The sequence below is a fragment of the Dicentrarchus labrax genome, unplaced genomic scaffold (genome assembly GCF_905237075.1).
Source record: "Dicentrarchus labrax unplaced genomic scaffold, dlabrax2021, whole genome shotgun sequence".
NCBI lineage: Eukaryota > Metazoa > Chordata > Actinopteri > Moronidae > Dicentrarchus > Dicentrarchus labrax.
In genome coordinates, this window is record NW_026136710.1 from 22,498,162 (window position 1) to 22,517,049 (window position 18,888).

Below are 18,888 nucleotides of genomic sequence, written 5' to 3' on the forward strand. Positions count from 1 at the left end.
GCTTGCCTCCAGCTTATATAGTCTTGCCACCAGACCAGGTGAAGTGAACGTTGCTGATGACCCGACTCCACCCACCAGGCTCTTGGGAGAGACCTGCTCAAAAGGTCGTCACACAAGTTAACAGCGAGGGCGATAACTTATGAAACATGCATCTGGTCATTAGAGGTGGGCGATATATATCGTTTGCGATAATATCGTCATTGTTGTTTTGACGATGTGCAAATTTCCATTATCGAGTATTTAAATTACTTCGACAAAAACAATGAAACGCCCGCGGAAACTCCTCACTCGCAACGCTCTCTACAGCATGGCAGGATTCAGTCACACGACTAGTGACGTGACGTGATCACGTGACCTCTCGCTAGCATCCTCCTTGCAACAGTTTAGCAGCGCGTTGTGATGATAGAGAGAGAAAATACAAGCACCTCCAGTCCCTGAAGCTACTGGTACTTCAGATGATTTAGTGCCGAGACGTGGGTCCTATGGGCTTCAGTGTTCAGAGCGCTAAGCGCCTTCAGCGGTAAAAAGATGTCAGCGAAGACAGGTTTTTTTTAGCGCAGCGCTCAGAGCGCTTCAAGTTGAAATCTGTTCAACTTTTAACACCGCTGGGCGCTTGGAAAATGAGTTTTTGAGCGCTCTCAGCGCTGTAAATGCGTTTGGTGGACACAAGTCCAGCTCAGACAATTCTAATCACATTTTAAAGGATATCGACTGATTATCGTTATCGCCAAAATCCCAACAAATATTGAGATATTATTTTTTGCCCATATCGCCCACCCCTACTGGTCATGCAGCAAGTGTTACAGTGAACCAGCATGCACCATAACAGGCCCCTGAAACTGAAGCAGCTAAATGAAAATTCAGCCATCATTTATTCAGTATTTTCACCTGTGCTGTTCCTACTGTCACATGTCAAAATGTGCTCTGTGAAAAGCCCTATAAGTGCTTTGTAGACCTTTTTCACAGCAGGGATTTTGACATGAAATATTAGGGTAAATACAGGTGTTACCTATGATACTAAAAGGTTCTGTTCCATTCAGGTCAAACCGAGTCAGGGTGCTGCTATTGTACATGCTGAGTCGCTGTAAAGGTTCTGCTACACTAAATGGAACAGAACATTAATTCGGTCATTGGTAATTACTGTTGGCGGTTTTGCCTACAGGTTAGTTAATTATTTTATATAGTGACATTGTCTTTAACAGCGCTTCCCTTTTCATGGATTTCATATTGTATATGTAATTTCAGCTGCGTTAACATTTTAATTACAATTTACTTTATTTTAGTCTCATTTTAATTTGATCTAGTTTAATATTTTTCAGTGTCATTATTTTTATTTTACATTTTTACCACCACTAAAGAACCAGTGTGTAAACATTAGCGGCATCTAGCAGTGAGATTGAAGATTGCAACCAACTGAATACTCCTCGGCTTCCAAGCATGTAGGAGAAACTAAGGTGGCTGTGAAAAACACTGTAGATAAAAACAGCTCACTCATTCCATTTCTGACAATAGATCCTCCTACATGTTACACACTGGACCTTTAATGTCAGCGCTGAGCAGCAGCTGCTCTCCGCCGCAGGGGGCGCTCTAGCACACTACGCTGTAATTCCGTCCAGCGAAGAAGACGCGGGAGCAACAACAATAACACAGCTAGCTACACTGAGGAGAACAGCTACAAAATGTCCTTTTTGTAGCTTGTTTATCCTGCTTTAACACAAACAGGCAGAACGTTTCCATGAACAGAGTCCAAAATACATCTTGACGGAGGTGTATTCAGGCGCCATATTGTGTTTTTAACACAGAAATGACATGCTGTCGCTGCTGTGACGCGCAGACGATAGGAGCTAACTAGCCGCACCGTTAGCTTGTTTCCAGTCAGTCCGGTTCTCTTCTTTCGGGTTTCTGTTTAATGTCACTGGGCTCCGGTACCGCGTGCAGACATGGAGAGCTTGTACAAGCGGAAAATGTTCGCGTCGATGCGGAAAACCAAGGTGGACGCATCGAAGAAGCGGCAGATCGGCCTACCCGCCTCCATCCTGGACGACAGTGACGAAGGCTCCTTCTCCTCCTCCTCCTCTTCCTCCGGATCCCAATCCGACTTCCAGAGCTCCCGAGAGGAGGACAGCGAGCAGGAGGGTCGGGAGCGGAGCGATTCCGGGGCGACTTCGAGCGACGACAGCCGCTCAGTGACCCGCAGAAAGCGCTCATTCCTAGGAGGCGACGACAGCTCCTCATCCTCCAGCTCCGGGGAGGAGGAGGAGGATAAAGAGAAGGACAGGAGCCAGCCGAAGAGGATGGTGCAGCCCAAGAAGCGGAGCAGGCTGCAGCGGCAGGACGAATCGGACTCAGACCATGCGGAGGAGAAACGGAGAGAGGAGGCGGAGAAGGCGAAGAGGAGGCAGAGACACAACAAGCTGCTGGCACTGTCCCGGAGGATGAAGGCCCGGGTCCCGAGCAGGAGGAGGAGCCGCCTGAAGCAGGTACACCTTTTGACCCCCGTCACACACACACACACACACACACACACACACACACAGTCCCTTAGATCATCAACCTTTTCTGTCATGAGTTTAGTGTTAAAGTTGTCAAAGTTTAGTCAGTTGGACTTTTATTTTGAAAAAATACTGCCGCACTTTTCAGCAGCCGACTGTCAAATCAAAGTCTGAAATCTGTTTGTGTTTTCAGGGTGCGAGCGACGAGGAAGAGTCCAAAGAAGCTGAGGATGAAGATGGAGGCAGAGGAGAAAACGGCAGCAAGAAAGAGGCATCGGAAGGCGACGATGGAGGCAGAGCGAAGGAGAAAGACAAGGAGGAGGAGAGTGAGGAGGAGAGCGAGGAGGAGGAGGAGGAGGAGGATGAGGATGAGGAGGAGGAGGGGAAGGGGAAGGGGAAGAAGTAGATCCACACCGTGATAGGGGACAAAGAAGGAGTTTGAATGTGAAGAACTTAAACCGTCTGAAAATGTCTCCCTACTTTTAGCTTGTACAGTTTTTTTTTCCTCCTGCAGCATTTAGAGTGGAAAACAAAAACACTCAAATATGGAGTTTTGTGGTCATATCTGTTGCTATAGAAACAGACATGCAACAAAAAGACATCATCTGGGCAGCCTTTTGATCCGTTACAAAGTGTATTTTGTGAAGGAAGCGGAGCCAGAAATGGGACGCAGCCTCAGAGTGATGCTGAGATCCAAAAGGGTCTCATGGATATGTCCCTTCTGGGGCAGTGTCATGTGATAACTCTTAACGATGTACCCCTGCTGATCTGCTGACACGTCATGTCATTTTTTTTATCGCAGATAAGAATGATCATGTTCCACTGACAGGTATTGTTTCAGTCTGGGGGCTTATAATGTCCCAGTGGAAGATAGCCACTCCTTAAAGGGAGCTGTCACTGATGGGATCATTGTGTGTTTGCTAATGGCACATTGACATCATATGGGATGGATGGTAGAGAAAGACTTAATGACTTGTAAGCGTTCATGTGATCAGACAACTGGTTGTGTGATTACAGTGTTGGTCAAGTGAGGGTTAAAAATGTGCTTTGACAGTATAACACATTCTCCTGTACTGTGGGTTGGATCACCTAGAACGGTGTTCTTTGGCTGACTAAAGGTGTCCTTCTTTGTTTGATACATACATTATTTCAGAAAAGTCTCCCAGTCGTAATGACGACTTTAAAGTTGATGTGAATGTGGTATAAGCTGTTTGGGCTAGCTGTAGCTAGCTGTATATCCCTGTACGGCAAGCATAGTGAGTGTGTGCTGTTGGACATAGCTTGGACTCCATCAGAGTCTTAACGTGTATCGGTGCACAACAAATGTGTAACATGTCCCCGATTAGGCCATTAATGCTAGCTCGCTACCATCGCACTGCGTCCAAAGTCTTTATTATATTGTAATATTATTGTCCTTTTTCAAGACGATTAAAAGATAAAGCTGACATATATATATAGTCAAAACTTATGTTAGCTAGCTAATGTCAGCAAAACACTAGCCAACTAGCTAGCTAATTTACATTAATCATTAGTAAGCTAGCATTTTGCTAGCAGTAGCTAGCTAACAAGATGTGATTATGTATATATGCTATATGAAGCATTCTGAAGATAAAAGCGACATATACAGTACAGATGTTTGCTCAACTGTTATTTGGAGCACAGAGCAAAAGGGGCGGGACTTAGGAAGAGTCAGTTGTCTCAGTTGTCAGCTGTCTGCTGCTGTCATGGTTGAAAGCTCCACAAAAAGCTGGTAAGTGGAGCTTGAGCTGAGATCATTTTGTCCCTCTACTCAGCCCTGCACATGCTGTTTATAATGGCCATATACTGGTAGATCAGCATACTCAGAATTGGCAGATGACAGTGAAATAAGAGTAGCGCACCATCAGCCACTTTTTAATGTCAGGGCTGCTGCAGCGTCAGTGTTGGTTTGAGCTGAGACTCTGCTCCAGAGGCTTTAGGTTCCTTGGATCTTGTGTTTTAGCTTGAGAAAGAAGAGCAGCTCAGTGGGCGGGGCTTCATCAGTGTGAGCTGACGTCCTGTGGGACGTGAATGTCACCTGGCTGAAATATCTGTGCAAACAATGAGACACTGAGATGAAGAAACGCTCCGTTATTGAAACAGACTGTCGATAAAAGGAGAGAGGTCAACTACAAGTCCCAGAGAGCTTTGCTATAAGAAACATCCAATCAGAAGGCTGTAGTTGTTGATTTGTTCCTGACTGCAGTGACAAAGTGTTCTGAATATGACTTCCCAGGTGTGGATGTACAGTGGCTGCTGAGGCTTCTGGGTACTGCAGTATTTATAGATATACCCAACTGACAGCACTCAGATTCTTTCTGGTTGCACTTTCTTTGTCTTTCATTCACTTTTTGGTTAAACAAGAGATTATATTGGATACTTTTCCTGCAAATCAGACGTTTTATTTAATTTTTATTGCGATTATTGTCTGACAGGCTCCTGGCTGATGTCAGCAGAGAATATCAGCTACGAACTGAAACACGTTTTATTGTACAGTAGCTTTTTATTTGTTACTGTTTTGAAGTAATGTTGGCAGTAATGTCTGTATTTTTTGGTAGTTCTGTCCATCTCTTCTGTGAGTTAAAGTACATTTGACTTAGCAGCCATACTCTGATTGGGAGGATTTGCTGCTTTTCTCTGTCTTATATCATTGTAAACAGAATGTCTTTGTGGTTAGAGAGAAGAAGACAGTTGAAGACGAAACCTTGGGCTTGGGAAAAGGACATTTTCACTATGTTCTGACATTTTATAGAAAACAATTAATGAAATGGGTGTGTTTATTGTAATTGAAAAAAAAACATACAAAACAGCTGAAACATAATGTTAGAGTTTGGAGGTGCGTCTAACTGACCTCACACACCCCGAAAATTTTCCAGTAAAATGTTATCACAGCTAACAGGACAAAGAACTATCAAAATAATACTCAGACGTAGTGATTTTATGTTAAGTTCATACATGTCATCTAAGATTCTATAGAGATTCTATAGAATTCTTCTAAATGCAGAAAATGGATCACAGTTCACTTCTTTCATTCGCTGAAAGCATTTCCTTTTTGTAAATGGTAATATATACAGTGTTTCCTGAACTGTATATAGAATAATTTGGGCTGCCCACCCAAAAACTCTCTTTATACTTTTCTATTTATTTCTTCCTCTTTAAAGTCTGTTACAGTGTGTGCTAATTCATATGCTAATGTAAAAATTGGACAAATAATGTCCTGCCTAAGCTCTTTTTAAATATTCCCTTCATTTATTCTTTCCTTCCCATTTCCTCCCTTCCTCCAGGCTTTCTTTCTTCTTTTTTCTTAGTCTGTAATGGTGCATTTAAGTGCATTCATACAGATAGGAAGAAAAGACATCCCTATAAGTTGTCGGCTGTCAGCTTGTGAGAAACCGAGTTGTAAAGAATGTTTTTTTTATGTCCAGTTTTCAATTTGCAGCAGCTCAGAGTGTTTAAGAGCCTTGTGGCCTTTTCTGCTTTTTTCGCTCAACTACTGGACTCAGTATGTAATACAGAATAGAGGCGACACACACACAAACACACCTGTCACAGTTACATATCAGTGCTGTGTATTTACTTGTTTTCCAGTGTATTTCTGGTCTTTTGCTGCTGTATAAAGCTCCTCAGACCAACCTGCCCTGTTGAAAACACCTCTTTTATTAATAAAGTCTCTTTTTTTGACCAACAAATCTTGTGTTGGAAATCATCACATTTTAACTTTGGTAGCGTATAACTACATTTTCTATGAATCAGCCTGGCTTAGCTGTAAAATATTGGGAATTAATATCATTTATATGTGAAAACTGCATGATAAACCAGAGTGCTGAAGCCTCAGGATAGTAATATCAAAACACATAGTTTCTGAGTTTGGCTACTAGACAAAGAACTACAGCTCCCATGATGCTTTGACAGAACCTTCATACAGCTAGCTGCAGCCAAAAGTATTGGCACCTTTGCACTTTTCTAAAATGGTGCGACATTTTTTTGAAATTGTTGAAATTAAAACTATTTTGGTATTTACATGTGTATTTCTTCCAGTTTTCTCATTCGCACTTCCTCTATATTACATTTTCTAGTGCTAGTTTGCCTAAAGAGCAACACACCTCTACATTATCTTGTAAACAATGTACAAATAACTACAAATATCAGCAGCAGTGACACTGCCGGTGCCAGTGTTGCTGTATTATATGTCCAGTATACTGTATATTGTCTGTGGTACCGTGGAAACATACTTTTCTCTCAAAACTCTTTATTTACAAACCACTACAGCATTTAATAATTACTTTGATAACAGTCTCATTCCTTTTTAGCCATGAAAATAAATAAAATAAAATAAAAATGTACACAGAAATAAAATAACCAATAATATTACATTTACAAAGATATTCATCAACAATGGATCCGTGATTGGGTCAAAATACATTTGTGTATAACATTCTTTTGCCAATAAAACCATATTTTACCAATAGATTCCGTGTACTACACAATAATCTCACTGAATATTTTTAATATCAGATTTGTAAGGTTTTAAAATATATGCATAACATTTAAAAAATGTACACTTAACAAACTTTACAAACAATACATTTACACACAGTTATATCAATGTAAATGTATCTGGATGTGATATATTAATGTGATATATTAATGCACTGCATTAAGGGAATTATGGGAAATAATTAGGGTCATATTGCAGTGTTTTTTAGTTTAAAACCAATTAAATTACCGTTTTCTGTCCTTAAAATGAACTCCTGTAATTGTCAGGTTGAATATCAGTAATTCAATTACATCTTATGCAATTACAATATGACTAAAATATAAAATGACAGCCATGAGATAAGGGGCAGTTTTCACCTGGTGGACGCAGATATTTAGGGAAGGTATGGGAAGCGAGCTCCGCCAATCACATCTGAAAACGTAAGTCACGTGACCCAATCTTCGCCGCCATCATTGTTAGTGGCAGTGAAGCCTGCGCGGAGGACGAGGAGAAGCACCAGCGGAGCTTCGTGGAGTATCGGTCTGAGTTTCAGTGAGTGTTGTCCGGGCAGCAGCCATGGTTCAGACGTGCTCAGCGTACGGCTGTAAGAACCGCTACCACAAAGACAGAGACATCTCCTTCCACAAGTAAGTTCCTTTAAACTGTGTGAGTCTGCTAGTTAGCATTAGCTGGCCAGACACGATGGATAAGCACTGTGAAATGCTGGTACAGAGTATCGAGAGAGTTTACCAGGTTGCCTTTACTAATCGGCTTTTTTAAAAGGTAATTGCTCATTATTAACAGTACATGCGTGGTAGAATTTGACTCAAGACATTTCTTGTATCGGTAGATCTTACTGGTGAAATCGGGTCACAGAGAAACTCACCAAGCACCATTTTTTTTTACCAATTGATAGTTTTCTTTTAAGTTCACCTGCCAACCGCACAGTCCAAAGTAACAAGTTAACCTACACTCTGTTTGCGGTTGCGATAGCCAAACAGTCCAGTTTAGATTCTATTAAAACTTAACTTAATGACTGTTTCACAGAATTCCACATGCCGAATTTACAATGGCACAATACATGTTCGTAAAAGCACTTAATAGTCTATTAGTATATAGTGTTTGATATATCCAGAAGTACGAGAGTAAGAAACTAAAACAGTTCTGGGCGGAGTCCGGTTACAGTTCCTTATGTGTCGGCGCTTGTTGGCCGTTACGCTAATGTTAGCGTTGGAACAGGGTAAACATGTGGAGACCTGTAGGTTTGACCATGTGATACATGTTGATCCAGACTTAAGTCTACTGCCAACTTACAGAGCACTCAAGATACAGCTGAAGTTCCTTTCTTCACTTTCATTTAGCATCCTGCTGAGTGTTAAAGTGTTAAAGGTGAGAGGTTCACTTCCCTGTTAGTCCCAGCAGGGGGAACAAGGCACTGACGAGGTACTAAGAGTTAAATGGTGAATTCACTGCTAAAGTCAATTTTGATTTTGTAGGACTACATGTCCTCCAGTGTTTACCAGGAAAGGGAATCTGACAGGACCAGGCACAACAATTGTGACATCAAGTTTCCTTCCTAAATAACCTAAACCAATTATTCATAATCAAACAAGGACTGATTAATATTCTGCTGATGATGATGATGATGATGATGATGAATTAAATCCAACAGAATGAACAAATCCTGAGGTGACTGAAGTACAATAAGATTGTTCTCAGTTTACTGACTACCGCATTGATTTTCTCAGGTTTCCTCTAGCACGTCCAGATGTTTGCGGCAAATGGGTGGCAGCGATGAGGAGGAACAACTTCAAGCCCACAAAGTACAGCAACATCTGCTCACAGCACTTCACCAAAGACTGCTTCAAGAGAGAGTGCAACAACCGAGTGCTGAAGGAGAACGCCGTGCCGTCGCTCTTCACCTTCAACCTCAACATCAAGGTGAAGCAGCTCAGAGCTCTTCCATCCGCACACACTTGATCCAGACCAAGATTATACACACTGTTAACTTTTAGTTCAAACTTATCCTAGTTATAATAAGTGTTTGCAAAGTGTAGATTTACACACCACTAAATTAAAACAGGTGCAACACATAAACTGGTTCCTATATAGAATTGAGATGTGACTAAATATTTACATCTATTGCTAGGCTAAAAGACAAAACTAATTCTACCTTGTCCCCATTCTTAGGCCGATAACACAGAAACACATAGCTTGTACTTGTACAGCGCCTTTCTAGTCTTCTGACCACACATTCACTCTTTCACACACATTCACTCAGTGATGACAAAGAAACTAACATTCATACACACTCACACACCGATGCACGGCATCGGGAGCACTTTGGGTTTCAGTATCTTGCACGAGGCAGCCGGGGATCGAACCAACAACCTTCCGATTAGGGGACGACCCGCTCTGCCTCTGAGCCCCAGCCACCCGATGGTTTCCTATGGTACAGCGCACCTGCCGTGCACTCCTCTCTTGTGCCATCAGGGTTTTCTAGCACATAAAAGTTTAAATATTTGTAACCTTCAGCACAAGCCACTCGTCAATGTCACACTTGGCTCACACAGCCAGTCAAATCAAGGTTAGGTCAACTTAATACAGCATTATTTCCAGTAATAAAACTATCCAGGATGCAGCTGCAGAATGTGCGTGTAGTTCCCCAAAAGTGAAACGATAACATCTGGATCCCCTGTGGTGGCTGGCTGTTAGATATGCAGCAGTTTTCTATGAGCCTAGCACGCACTCTAAACGTCATTATCGTAGACTATCACGAGCATTTAATTGTAGGAAGCCGTAATTGAGAATCGTGATTAATATTCGATTAATTGTGCAGCCCTAGTCAATGGCAAGAAATCAGTGAACCAACAATGCACCTGGCCACCAACCCAACCGTGGGTGCAGCTACTTAGATAATGTGGACGCTGGGCGTAAAAATGAAGCTTACCCTGCATCGGTCAGAAACTAGTGCTGCACTGTGACAGAGAGCTGGAGGACAGTCCGGGGTTCAGGAGGCTTATAACACAATCATTTTAAGGTTGGTCACAGTGTTAGAAGTCTCCGTCCTGTCTTTGTTTCAGCATGCTGCTATCAAAGACTTCAGCTAAACTGAACAAAACAGTCTTTCACTAGCTGATCAGTGTTAACCAGATATCTGATTCCAGACCTGTTTAACTTCACGTTATCATGGATTAGTTCCAAAAGCAGCTTCAGAACTCTTCTGTGTTTTCTGTCTGACAGTCGGAGTCCCTCGAGGATCCTTTCCCCTCAGTCATCCACTTCCCTCTCTCTCTGCCTCTGACCTCTGACCTGGCGGTGGAGGAGGTGGTGGAGGAGGAGGAGGAGGAGGAGGAGGAGCCCGGGAGGAGCCTGCCTGACCCCAGGGGCGACACAGCGGCGGTCTCCTGCGACCACAACTATACGGCAGAGGACTCCGCTCGGCAGAAGAAGCGCATTGAGCAGCTGGAGGAGCAGCTGGGCAGTCTGAGGAAGAAGCTGAAGACGACGCAGCAGAAGTGCAGGCGGCAGGAGAGACAGCTAAAGAGGCTGAAGGCGGCGTGCGAGACGCCCAGGACCGTCCGCGAGCCAGCAGCAGCGTTCGGAGAGGGATACGTGATTTTACCCAAACACATCTACCACACACTCAAAGGCATCGAGTAATCACAGAGAGGAGAAACCAGAGTGGTCAAAGTGAGCGGCAGGTGGAACTGCTGCAGGTTCGGTCTCATCTGTCAGCAACCAGGCGGACTGTTGAAGAGGCAGCGAACCTCCGAGCTTGTTCGGGAACGCAAAAGTAGGATGTGCAAAACTCCAGTCTGACTCGGTGGATCCAACCTTACTTATTAGTTTCTTTTCTGTCGGAGCTTCAGAGAAATGACTTTGAGTCAACTCTCACATCAAATGAGTACTTTAGTGGGAGTTCGGTGCTCAAACGATTTCCTGACCAACAGCCACGGGCTGTGACAGCCTGGAGACTCAGGGCAATGATAAGGATTGCCCCGGGCAACTGAAATGCCACTTTGGATTAGAGGTGTAAGAAAATATTGTAATATTGTATTGATTCCCGAAAACACATTAACGATCTTTGTGTTTAAACCCCGAACTGCTAGATAGCAGTGTTTGGAAATGAAATCACAGTAATGAGTCTTATGGTAACCAGCAGAGACGCTGCACTGTACTTTAGAGATGGATCAACTGTTCTACAGGACAATACTTCCAGCGTGGAACTCCCATATTTGTGTTTGAGTAAGGCTTGAACAAACACACTGCAGCCGGCTTCTTAGTGATGGTAGGTCAACTTAAGACGGAGCCAGGCTAGCTGTTTCCCCCTGCTTCCAGCCTTTATGCTAAGCTAGGCTAAATGTCCTGACTCCAGCTCTGTACTTGACATTTAAATGGATCTGTTCTCTTCAGTCTGGGAAAGAAAGCAAACTGTTTCCCAAAATGTTGACCTGGTTCTTCAGAGATCCTGGTGTGGGGTTTTGGGATTGGGCGTGTCACTTTTAGCCTATATTTTTCTTTAAAGGAAAAAAGTTACAAAATCATAACCAAGGGTTTGAATTCTCTTTTGTTTTACAAATGCTAAATTTGTAATTCTTCATATAAACATGATGCAAAAAAAATTGTGTGTTTTCTACACGTGGAATCAAACAGCTGCTAATGTGCAATAAACTTGAATGACATTGAAGCCATGACGCGTGCACTCGGCCTGTGCTGCTTTGAGCAGTGTTCAAACAGTGATGTCTTTTTCCAGAAAGCATGCTGTGAGCATCTTCATGTAGGAACTATTTTCTTTCTGTGTATTATACGCAAAAGGAAACGTGTGTCTGCTGCCTGATGGGAGGCTTGTGCTCATGACAGCACATGATGTAAACAATAATGGCGTCCTCCACGGCTAACTAGCTAAGCTAGCACCACTGAGATAGCTTACGAGATAGTAAACTTTAAGTTTTTAGTTCTAGACAAGTTATTATTCAGTCCTCACCAAATGTACCGGCATTTAACAACGGAACCAATGAAACAAATGGATCTTTGGTATCATCTTTTCCAGCTGGAGTTGTAGTAACGTAACGTTAGTGCTACATGGATGCCGTCGGATTGGTTCAAACAAAGTGGATCTGGGGAATTAAGGGTCGATTTTGCTGGTAATTAAAAGTGTTAATGTGAATTGTTCTAGGAAATAAATAATTGCACACTTTTTAAACAACATACTTTTTCATCTTTGTGCTTGGGGGAAGGTATCAAGTATTTGAATATAAAAGGTTCAAGTGTCCAAGCCACGAGGTACCCATGAGTCTCCCCTTTATGCTAATAAGGTGTAGTTTTGGGCAATTCATGCAATTTTTTGCATCTGGTATAAATGTGTTATTTACGTGTATTTGAATATTTCTGCAGATTGTGATATGGAATTGCAGAAATTGGGAATGACTGGAAAGCTGAGACACACTTCATGACACCCCTGCATAAGTCAGTGCCCCGCTCGTGCCACCCCAGTCCAAAAAGTCACGCCCCTGCTACAAGGAAGGAAAGAAAATGCAAGAAAACACAAAAAGAGTATTTTTTCCCCCATTGTCTGACTGCGTCTCCTTTGTTTCTCCCCTTGGTTGTTAAACTTATAATTCATTAAAATTGATTTTATTTATTGATTTTATTTTCATTCAACTTAGTAAATTCATGTAACCATGGATCTTTTTCGTGAGGAGAAAAGAAGAACAGCAGTTATACATTTGTCCAGCAGGTGGTGGTACAGAGTTGTATGTCGGAGAGCAGAGCCCCTCTTGTAGTCCTGATCACTGATCACAGTGCACCACAGTAGAAAGTGTGCTTCATCATTGTTTATTAAAAATGCCAACATGCAGTACACTTAAACCCACACAGATAGACACTTAGCTGTGAATACCGCACTTTGAGTTACACCTACCTGCATGAAATGTGCTACACAAATGAAGTTGTAGTTTCTGGGTAATTTTGTTCTGTTGAGTGCAATGGTAATAATTATATATTTTTTAAAAACTGTATTGTTTCCTGTTGTACAGAGGTCCCTAAACATTTTAGCTATTTTTAGAGGCCAGAAGAGCTGAAAGTATCTAGGATTTAACAATAAAAGGCAGAAAATAGAGAATTGTAATAAATAGAATTTAGTGTAAGTTTTTATATTTTGTATCCCCTTTTCATCATCTTGTGACCCCTTACATTTATGTTGGGTACCTCTGAGGGGCCGACTGCCAGGTTGGGTCCCATTATTGTGGTGGATTATGTACTTTTTATATGGACCCATGGAATAGTTATAAAAACAATACTTTTTCTGTACCTGGATTCCTGTCCCCCAGATGACCCTGTGGCCTCTCCTCTAGCACCACCATCTTTACTCCACTACCAGTAAGACTGTACAGCTAATGGCTCAATCATAAAGATGTTGTTCTGTCATATTGTGGCTGTAATGAACACTGTGTCCTCTAGGGGACACTAGCAGGTCCTTAGTCCTTGATATTTCACAGCTGTTTCAGTTTGGACAGCAGATTTCACCTCCTCACTGACCTCGACCCTCCTCAGGTGAACAGACATCTGCAGGGCTGAATCTGATCCAGGTGGACGTGTTTGGGCCCCCCCGGTGTAGCATCAAGGTCGTCCTGTCTGAACTGTAACGCTCCTCCGGCTGCAGACTGACCGCTCTGATTAAACAGCACCTGGATGATCGGTTTCTCCCAGCATGCTCTGCTGCTGCCGCCACCAGCAACCAAAAGCAATGGTGATGTTGGGTTTTATGTGTATATTGTAATGCAAAAAGTGACACTAACTTTTCACTAGGTATTTTGTTTTCATAGTACATATAAAAATGACCAAATTAAGTCAGTGTCACTGAAAAATGATTAAAGCTACTTGATCAAGCATGTTTTTTTAAGATACAAAATTAAGTTCATTTTACTTAAAATATTCAATGTAATCAGTTTCAGCTACTGTTAGAAATTAGCTTCTGGTTTTACAGGACTTTTTAGATGAGAGACCTTTTTTCATTTTTACAGGCCAATCTGTAACACAACTTAGAGTTGCCCCCCCCCCCATAAAATATATTTATTGAAATTCTGTTTTGCGCATTAAGACTTACAAATGTAGCCCGCCCCTCCTCAGTCAGCATTGTCCTACCTCATCTCCCGTGGCCAAAAATCTTCATACAAAGCTACCCAAAAATAATGTAAACAGTCACAACAATAATAAAAAAAATATACATTATTTGGTCGATCAAATAAGTAAATACAATAAATAATATATGTAATAAAATATGGGTGGTTTTTTTTGGAGAATAACTAGACCAACCTTGACAAGCTGAAAGATACATAATGTATCGCTTTGTTCCTTTTGTATACCAGCTTTGTAGCTCATTGTTAGGACTTAACAACCATTGTACATGTGAGATGACTCTTACTCAGTTGTTTTGCTGCTTTGCAAATGTAAGCAGAGCTCATTATCATCACTATCTTGTTGCTGCTGTTTACATTCTCCCAGACGCAAATTCAAAGAATGCAAAATGATTTCCTCAGGATATATGTGTATGTATATATGAATATAAATAACTGCTTTATATTGTTTTAAATTAGTCTGTTCTATGTGTGTGTAGTGTGAAGGAATTACAACTTCTATTTCTTTGTGCATCCTTGTGTTGTGCAAGGACAGATAAATGACTTTAAAGCTCAATCTTTCACACACTGGAATGTTTAGTATTGCTTAATGTTTTAGCCCTAAACTGCTCTCATCTGGAGAAGCAAAAGAAGACAAAAAAAGGAAATCAAAAACACTAACAATTTAAATTACACAGAAATACAAAAAACCCAACATACCGGAAAGAAGAAAGTGGGTGATAAAAGAAAGAGAATGCATGTTTGTATTTCATTTATACATACATTCCATACATACATTTATATTCCAATATGTATACCCGTATAAATAAAACTTTGGATTTGGATTTGATACTGCATCGGACTGTCTTTTATAATTTTTTTAAATAAATAGGTTTGATTAAAGTTAATTGTTATTTCCATATTCCTTTACCTCTATGTAATAAAAAAAAGTATATTTTAGATAATAGTTTGGTTTTTTTTCAAATATTTTTCTAAACACACTGAAACTGTCAGATGTAGATGCATGTAAGTAACGTAAACTTAATAAGTTCAGTGGTGTGTGTTGATATATGACAGAAGTGTGGATGTGACACTGTCAGATAGTGAAGTGGAAATCAAGCCACTTAATGCCACTCAAGTGTACATTTAAGGGGGAAATCAGGGTCCCGGAGGTTAAAGATGAACAGTGTGTGCACATCAGAGTTTCCTTCTTCTATCAGATCGTTTTCTTCTCTTCAGACTCTGCTGCTGTGAATCTGTTCATCCTCTGACCCAGATAGAAACCACACAGCTTCACTCTTTATTCTCTTCATTCTGGACTCACAGCATTCAGCCTCAAGCACCGAGCCGGAGTAAAGCTCGGAGGTTAGCGGGACGAACATGATGATAATGATGATAATGTATATAAATATAAACACTGCTATAAATCTAAACTCTGCCTGGCAGCGTCCATCAGATCTATAATACGGTCTGATCTCTCTGCCAATGATCTGCTGTTTCCTCAAAAACACACACACACACACAAAAGAAACGCCCCAGGGGAGGAAACAGAGCGGGGGAGGAAAACAGGGGGGAAGAGGGTGGAAACAGGCTTTATTTGTGAGCAGAGAGCTGTCGGTTCAAATCCCAGAGAGAAGAGAGAGATCAGAGGAGGGAGAGGGTAAATGAAACAATGATGATGCTGCTGCTGAAGTGCTGCTGAGCAAAGCTGCTGTCTGAGGAAACCAAGATGTCAAACTATACAATATGATGATAGAAGATAAATAACATGAGTTGCATTGTATCTGAAGTTATAGAACATATTTTTTAAAGAATAAAGTGCTCTTTTAATTTGATTAATTTGAACGTATTAAGGTTCTGAACAAATCATACGTTTCTGTTCTTGAATTGCACTGATCAGTGATTTGTACAACTATTAGTTTATAATTCAGGCTCTAGAGTTATCTCAGGAATTATGTAATTTGTCCTCTATAAATCATAATTAATTATGAGTGCACTAACTAGTAATTTATGCTTTAGAATTACATAATTTGTGCTCTGCAGTTATTTAATTCGTGGTTTGAAATTACGTAATTGGTGCTCTAGAATCAATTATAGGTGCACACTAACTAACAATTTGTGCTCTAGAATTTTGAAATTTGTGCTCTATAGTTATTTAATTCATGCTTTAGAATTCCTACCTTCAAATTGTACAAATTGTGCTGTAGAATAACAAATGTGTGTACTAACTAGAAATGCTTGATTCATGCACATGAATTACTTAATTTGTGCACACTGATGAATGTGTTTTTTAGAATTATTTAATTTGAGTACGCTAATTAGTAATTAGCACTCTAGTAGCTTGGCCATGCCTGTACTTGAATTACTTAATGAACATTAATTAGTACTTAGTGCTTCATAATCATTTAATGTGTTATAATTATTACTTAATTTGTGCAAATTAATTTGTGAACACTAGCCACATTTAGCAATTAATGCTCTAGAATGACTTAATTTCTGTATTCAAATGATTTCTCCCTCTGACAGTACAGCTCTGTAGGCTGCTGGATGGTCTGAAGGCAGTGAAGGAAAATGACTCAGAGAGGAAAATCTGTGAGATGAACCAGAGTGAAGGGAGGAAAGAGGGAGAGGATGAAACTGTGACTTATGCTCCTGTTTGTGTTTCAGGGGATGCAAGATATTTGGGTTTTTTTCTGCCAAAACTCACAAGGGTTCATCTAAAGTTCAGAATGAGACTTGATTTGACCTGATCAGGACATTGACTGCAAGGAGGAAACTGGTGCTAAAATTCTAACTCATTTCTGAGTTGCGGGACTCATTCCTGCAGCACTCAGTTCAAATGTTTAATTCAAGACATGTACTGATGCACTGACTCTTATCTGTTGACTGACTGCAGACCATGCTACGTCTCCTTTGTGGCAGAGTTTATGGATGAGTTTCTAGATGGGGCCACACAGCAAGTGGGGTGGGGGTCTGTTTTTCTTTATTCCCAAGACTTTTACGATACATGGGTATCTCCTAGTGTTCCACTGAAGCCTGTTGGTCAGCGTCAGATGTATTTACAGAGGGGCAATGACCAATTTGTCCCAGTGGTTAACTGTGGTACTGCAACAAAAGTTAAGGGCAACCAGAAAGCATTTTGCCCCGCATTTTTCAAAATCAGTTTACAGTTTGTTTCCCTCAATAAGGCATATGCCTGATGGTGTTAACAGTTCTAGCTGTTTCTACTCTATTCAGCAGTTCAGTCCCTACAAGTGTAGATTGGATTTGGTGAAATACATTCTAGTGTGTTCTAGTGTGTTCAAACTAATTATGGACCGCTTTACTTTTGTTATTGCAAGTGTACTGTAACAACGGATACAGTTGTTACAGTATTTTTGTGATTCCACAGATATTTATTTACTGGTGACTGTGATTTAGATTGTGATTATGTTTCCGTACTTCACTGTAAAACCTGAAGATAAGTTCAACTCAAACTGATGCCTTAAACAGTTTAAATGTATTAATTCCAACAATTTAAGCATGAAAAAAATATATGATTTTAATAAAGCAACTCATTTATTGTTTAGTTATGGTAAATTAAGTTGATTGTGCCTTAAACTAGTAAGTATATTAAAATATGCAAACAGAATTTATCTGAATAAAGTAACTTAAATGAATCTTCTTTATATAAATGTTACTGCTTTAAATGAATTTATTCAGTTTTCTTCCACTCAAGCAAATTATTACATTATCTGTCAAAACAATTCACTTCAATTCAATTTTATTTGTATAGAGCCAAATCATAACAGAAGTTATCTCAAGACCCAATTCAAAATAATTCAATTCAATTCAATTTTATTTGTATAGCGCCAATTCATAACAGAAGTTATCTCAGGACACTTTTCAAATAGAGCAGGTCTAGACCGAACTCTTTAAAACATTAATTACAGAGACCCAACAGTACCACCATGAGCAAGCACTTGGCGACAAGGGCAAGGAAAAACTGCCTGTTAAAAGGCAGAAACCTAGGACAGATCCTTCGGCTCTAGGTGGGTGGTCGTCTGTCTCGACCAGTTGGGGTGAGAGAGAGAGAGAGAGAGAGAAACAGACAGGTGTACACCAACAACAGTATTGGCAATGGCAATCTAGCAGGACCATGGCAGGAGGCTCCACCAGGATCGATAAGAACCTGCGAGACGAGAAAGCACAAGAACTCCGGGGAAGAAGTGAAGTTAGTAACATGCATTAATGGAACATGAATGAGTGCAGAAAGAGAGAGGAAGAGAGGAGCTCAGTGCACCATGGGAAATCCCCCGATAGTCTAGGCCTATAGCAGCATAACTAAGGGATGGTTCAGGACTCACCTGATCCAGCCCTAACTATAAGCTTTATCAAAGAGGAATGTCTTAAGGCTACTCTTAAATGTGGAGATGGTGTCTGCCTCCCGAACCACAACTGGAAGCTGGTTCCACAGGAGAGGAGCTTGGTAACTGAAGGCTCTGGCTCCTGTTCTACTTTTAGAGACTATAGGAACCACAAGTAGCCCTGCATTCAGAGAACGTAGTGTTCTAGAGGGGTAATAGGGTACTATGAGCTCTTTAAGATATGAAGGGGCCTGACCATGAAGAGCTTTATAGGTGAGGAGGAGAATTTTAAATTCTATTCTAAATTTTACAGGGAGCCAGTGCAGAGAAGCTAGTACAGGAGAGATGTGATCTCTTTTTCTAGTTCCTGTCAGTACTCGTGCTGCAGCGTTCTGAATTAATTGGAGCGTTTTAATGGACTTATTGGGGCAAACTGA

The 18,888-nt window shown here is 40.9% G+C and overlaps 2 protein-coding genes across 2 annotated transcripts; both read left to right on the top strand.

Annotated features, from left to right (window-relative positions):
* The first annotated feature begins 325 nt into the window (after nt 1-325).
* ccdc82 (coiled-coil domain containing 82) lies at nt 326-6,530 on the top strand. Its single transcript, XM_051413559.1, has 2 exons — nt 326-2,480; nt 2,686-6,530. The coding sequence occupies exons 1-2, from the start codon at nt 1,941-1,943 to the stop codon at nt 2,896-2,898; spliced, it is 753 nt and encodes a 250-aa protein (XP_051269519.1). The 5' UTR covers nt 326-1,940; the 3' UTR covers nt 2,899-6,530.
* Nucleotides 6,531-7,444: 914 nt separating this feature from the next.
* thap1 (THAP domain containing, apoptosis associated protein 1) lies at nt 7,445-11,677 on the top strand. Its single transcript, XM_051413560.1, has 3 exons — nt 7,445-7,634; nt 8,736-8,928; nt 10,231-11,677. Exons 1-3 carry the CDS (start codon nt 7,564-7,566, stop codon nt 10,648-10,650), a joined length of 684 nt encoding a protein of 227 aa, XP_051269520.1. The 5' UTR covers nt 7,445-7,563; the 3' UTR covers nt 10,651-11,677.
* Nucleotides 11,678-18,888: the final 7,211 nt, after the last annotated feature.

Coding starts and splice junctions, on each gene's coding strand:
- thap1 (XM_051413560.1), top strand. CDS start 7,564: ATGGTTCAGACGTGCTCAGCGTACGGCTGTAAGAACCGCTACCACAAA. Junction 7,635..8,735: donor AGAGACATCTCCTTCCACAA/GTAAGTTCCTTT, acceptor TGATTTTCTCAG/GTTTCCTCTAGCACGTCCAG. Junction 8,929..10,230: donor CCTTCAACCTCAACATCAAG/GTGAAGCAGCTC, acceptor TCTGTCTGACAG/TCGGAGTCCCTCGAGGATCC.
- ccdc82 (XM_051413559.1), top strand. CDS start 1,941: ATGGAGAGCTTGTACAAGCGGAAAATGTTCGCGTCGATGCGGAAAACC. Junction 2,481..2,685: donor GGAGGAGCCGCCTGAAGCAG/GTACACCTTTTG, acceptor TTGTGTTTTCAG/GGTGCGAGCGACGAGGAAGA.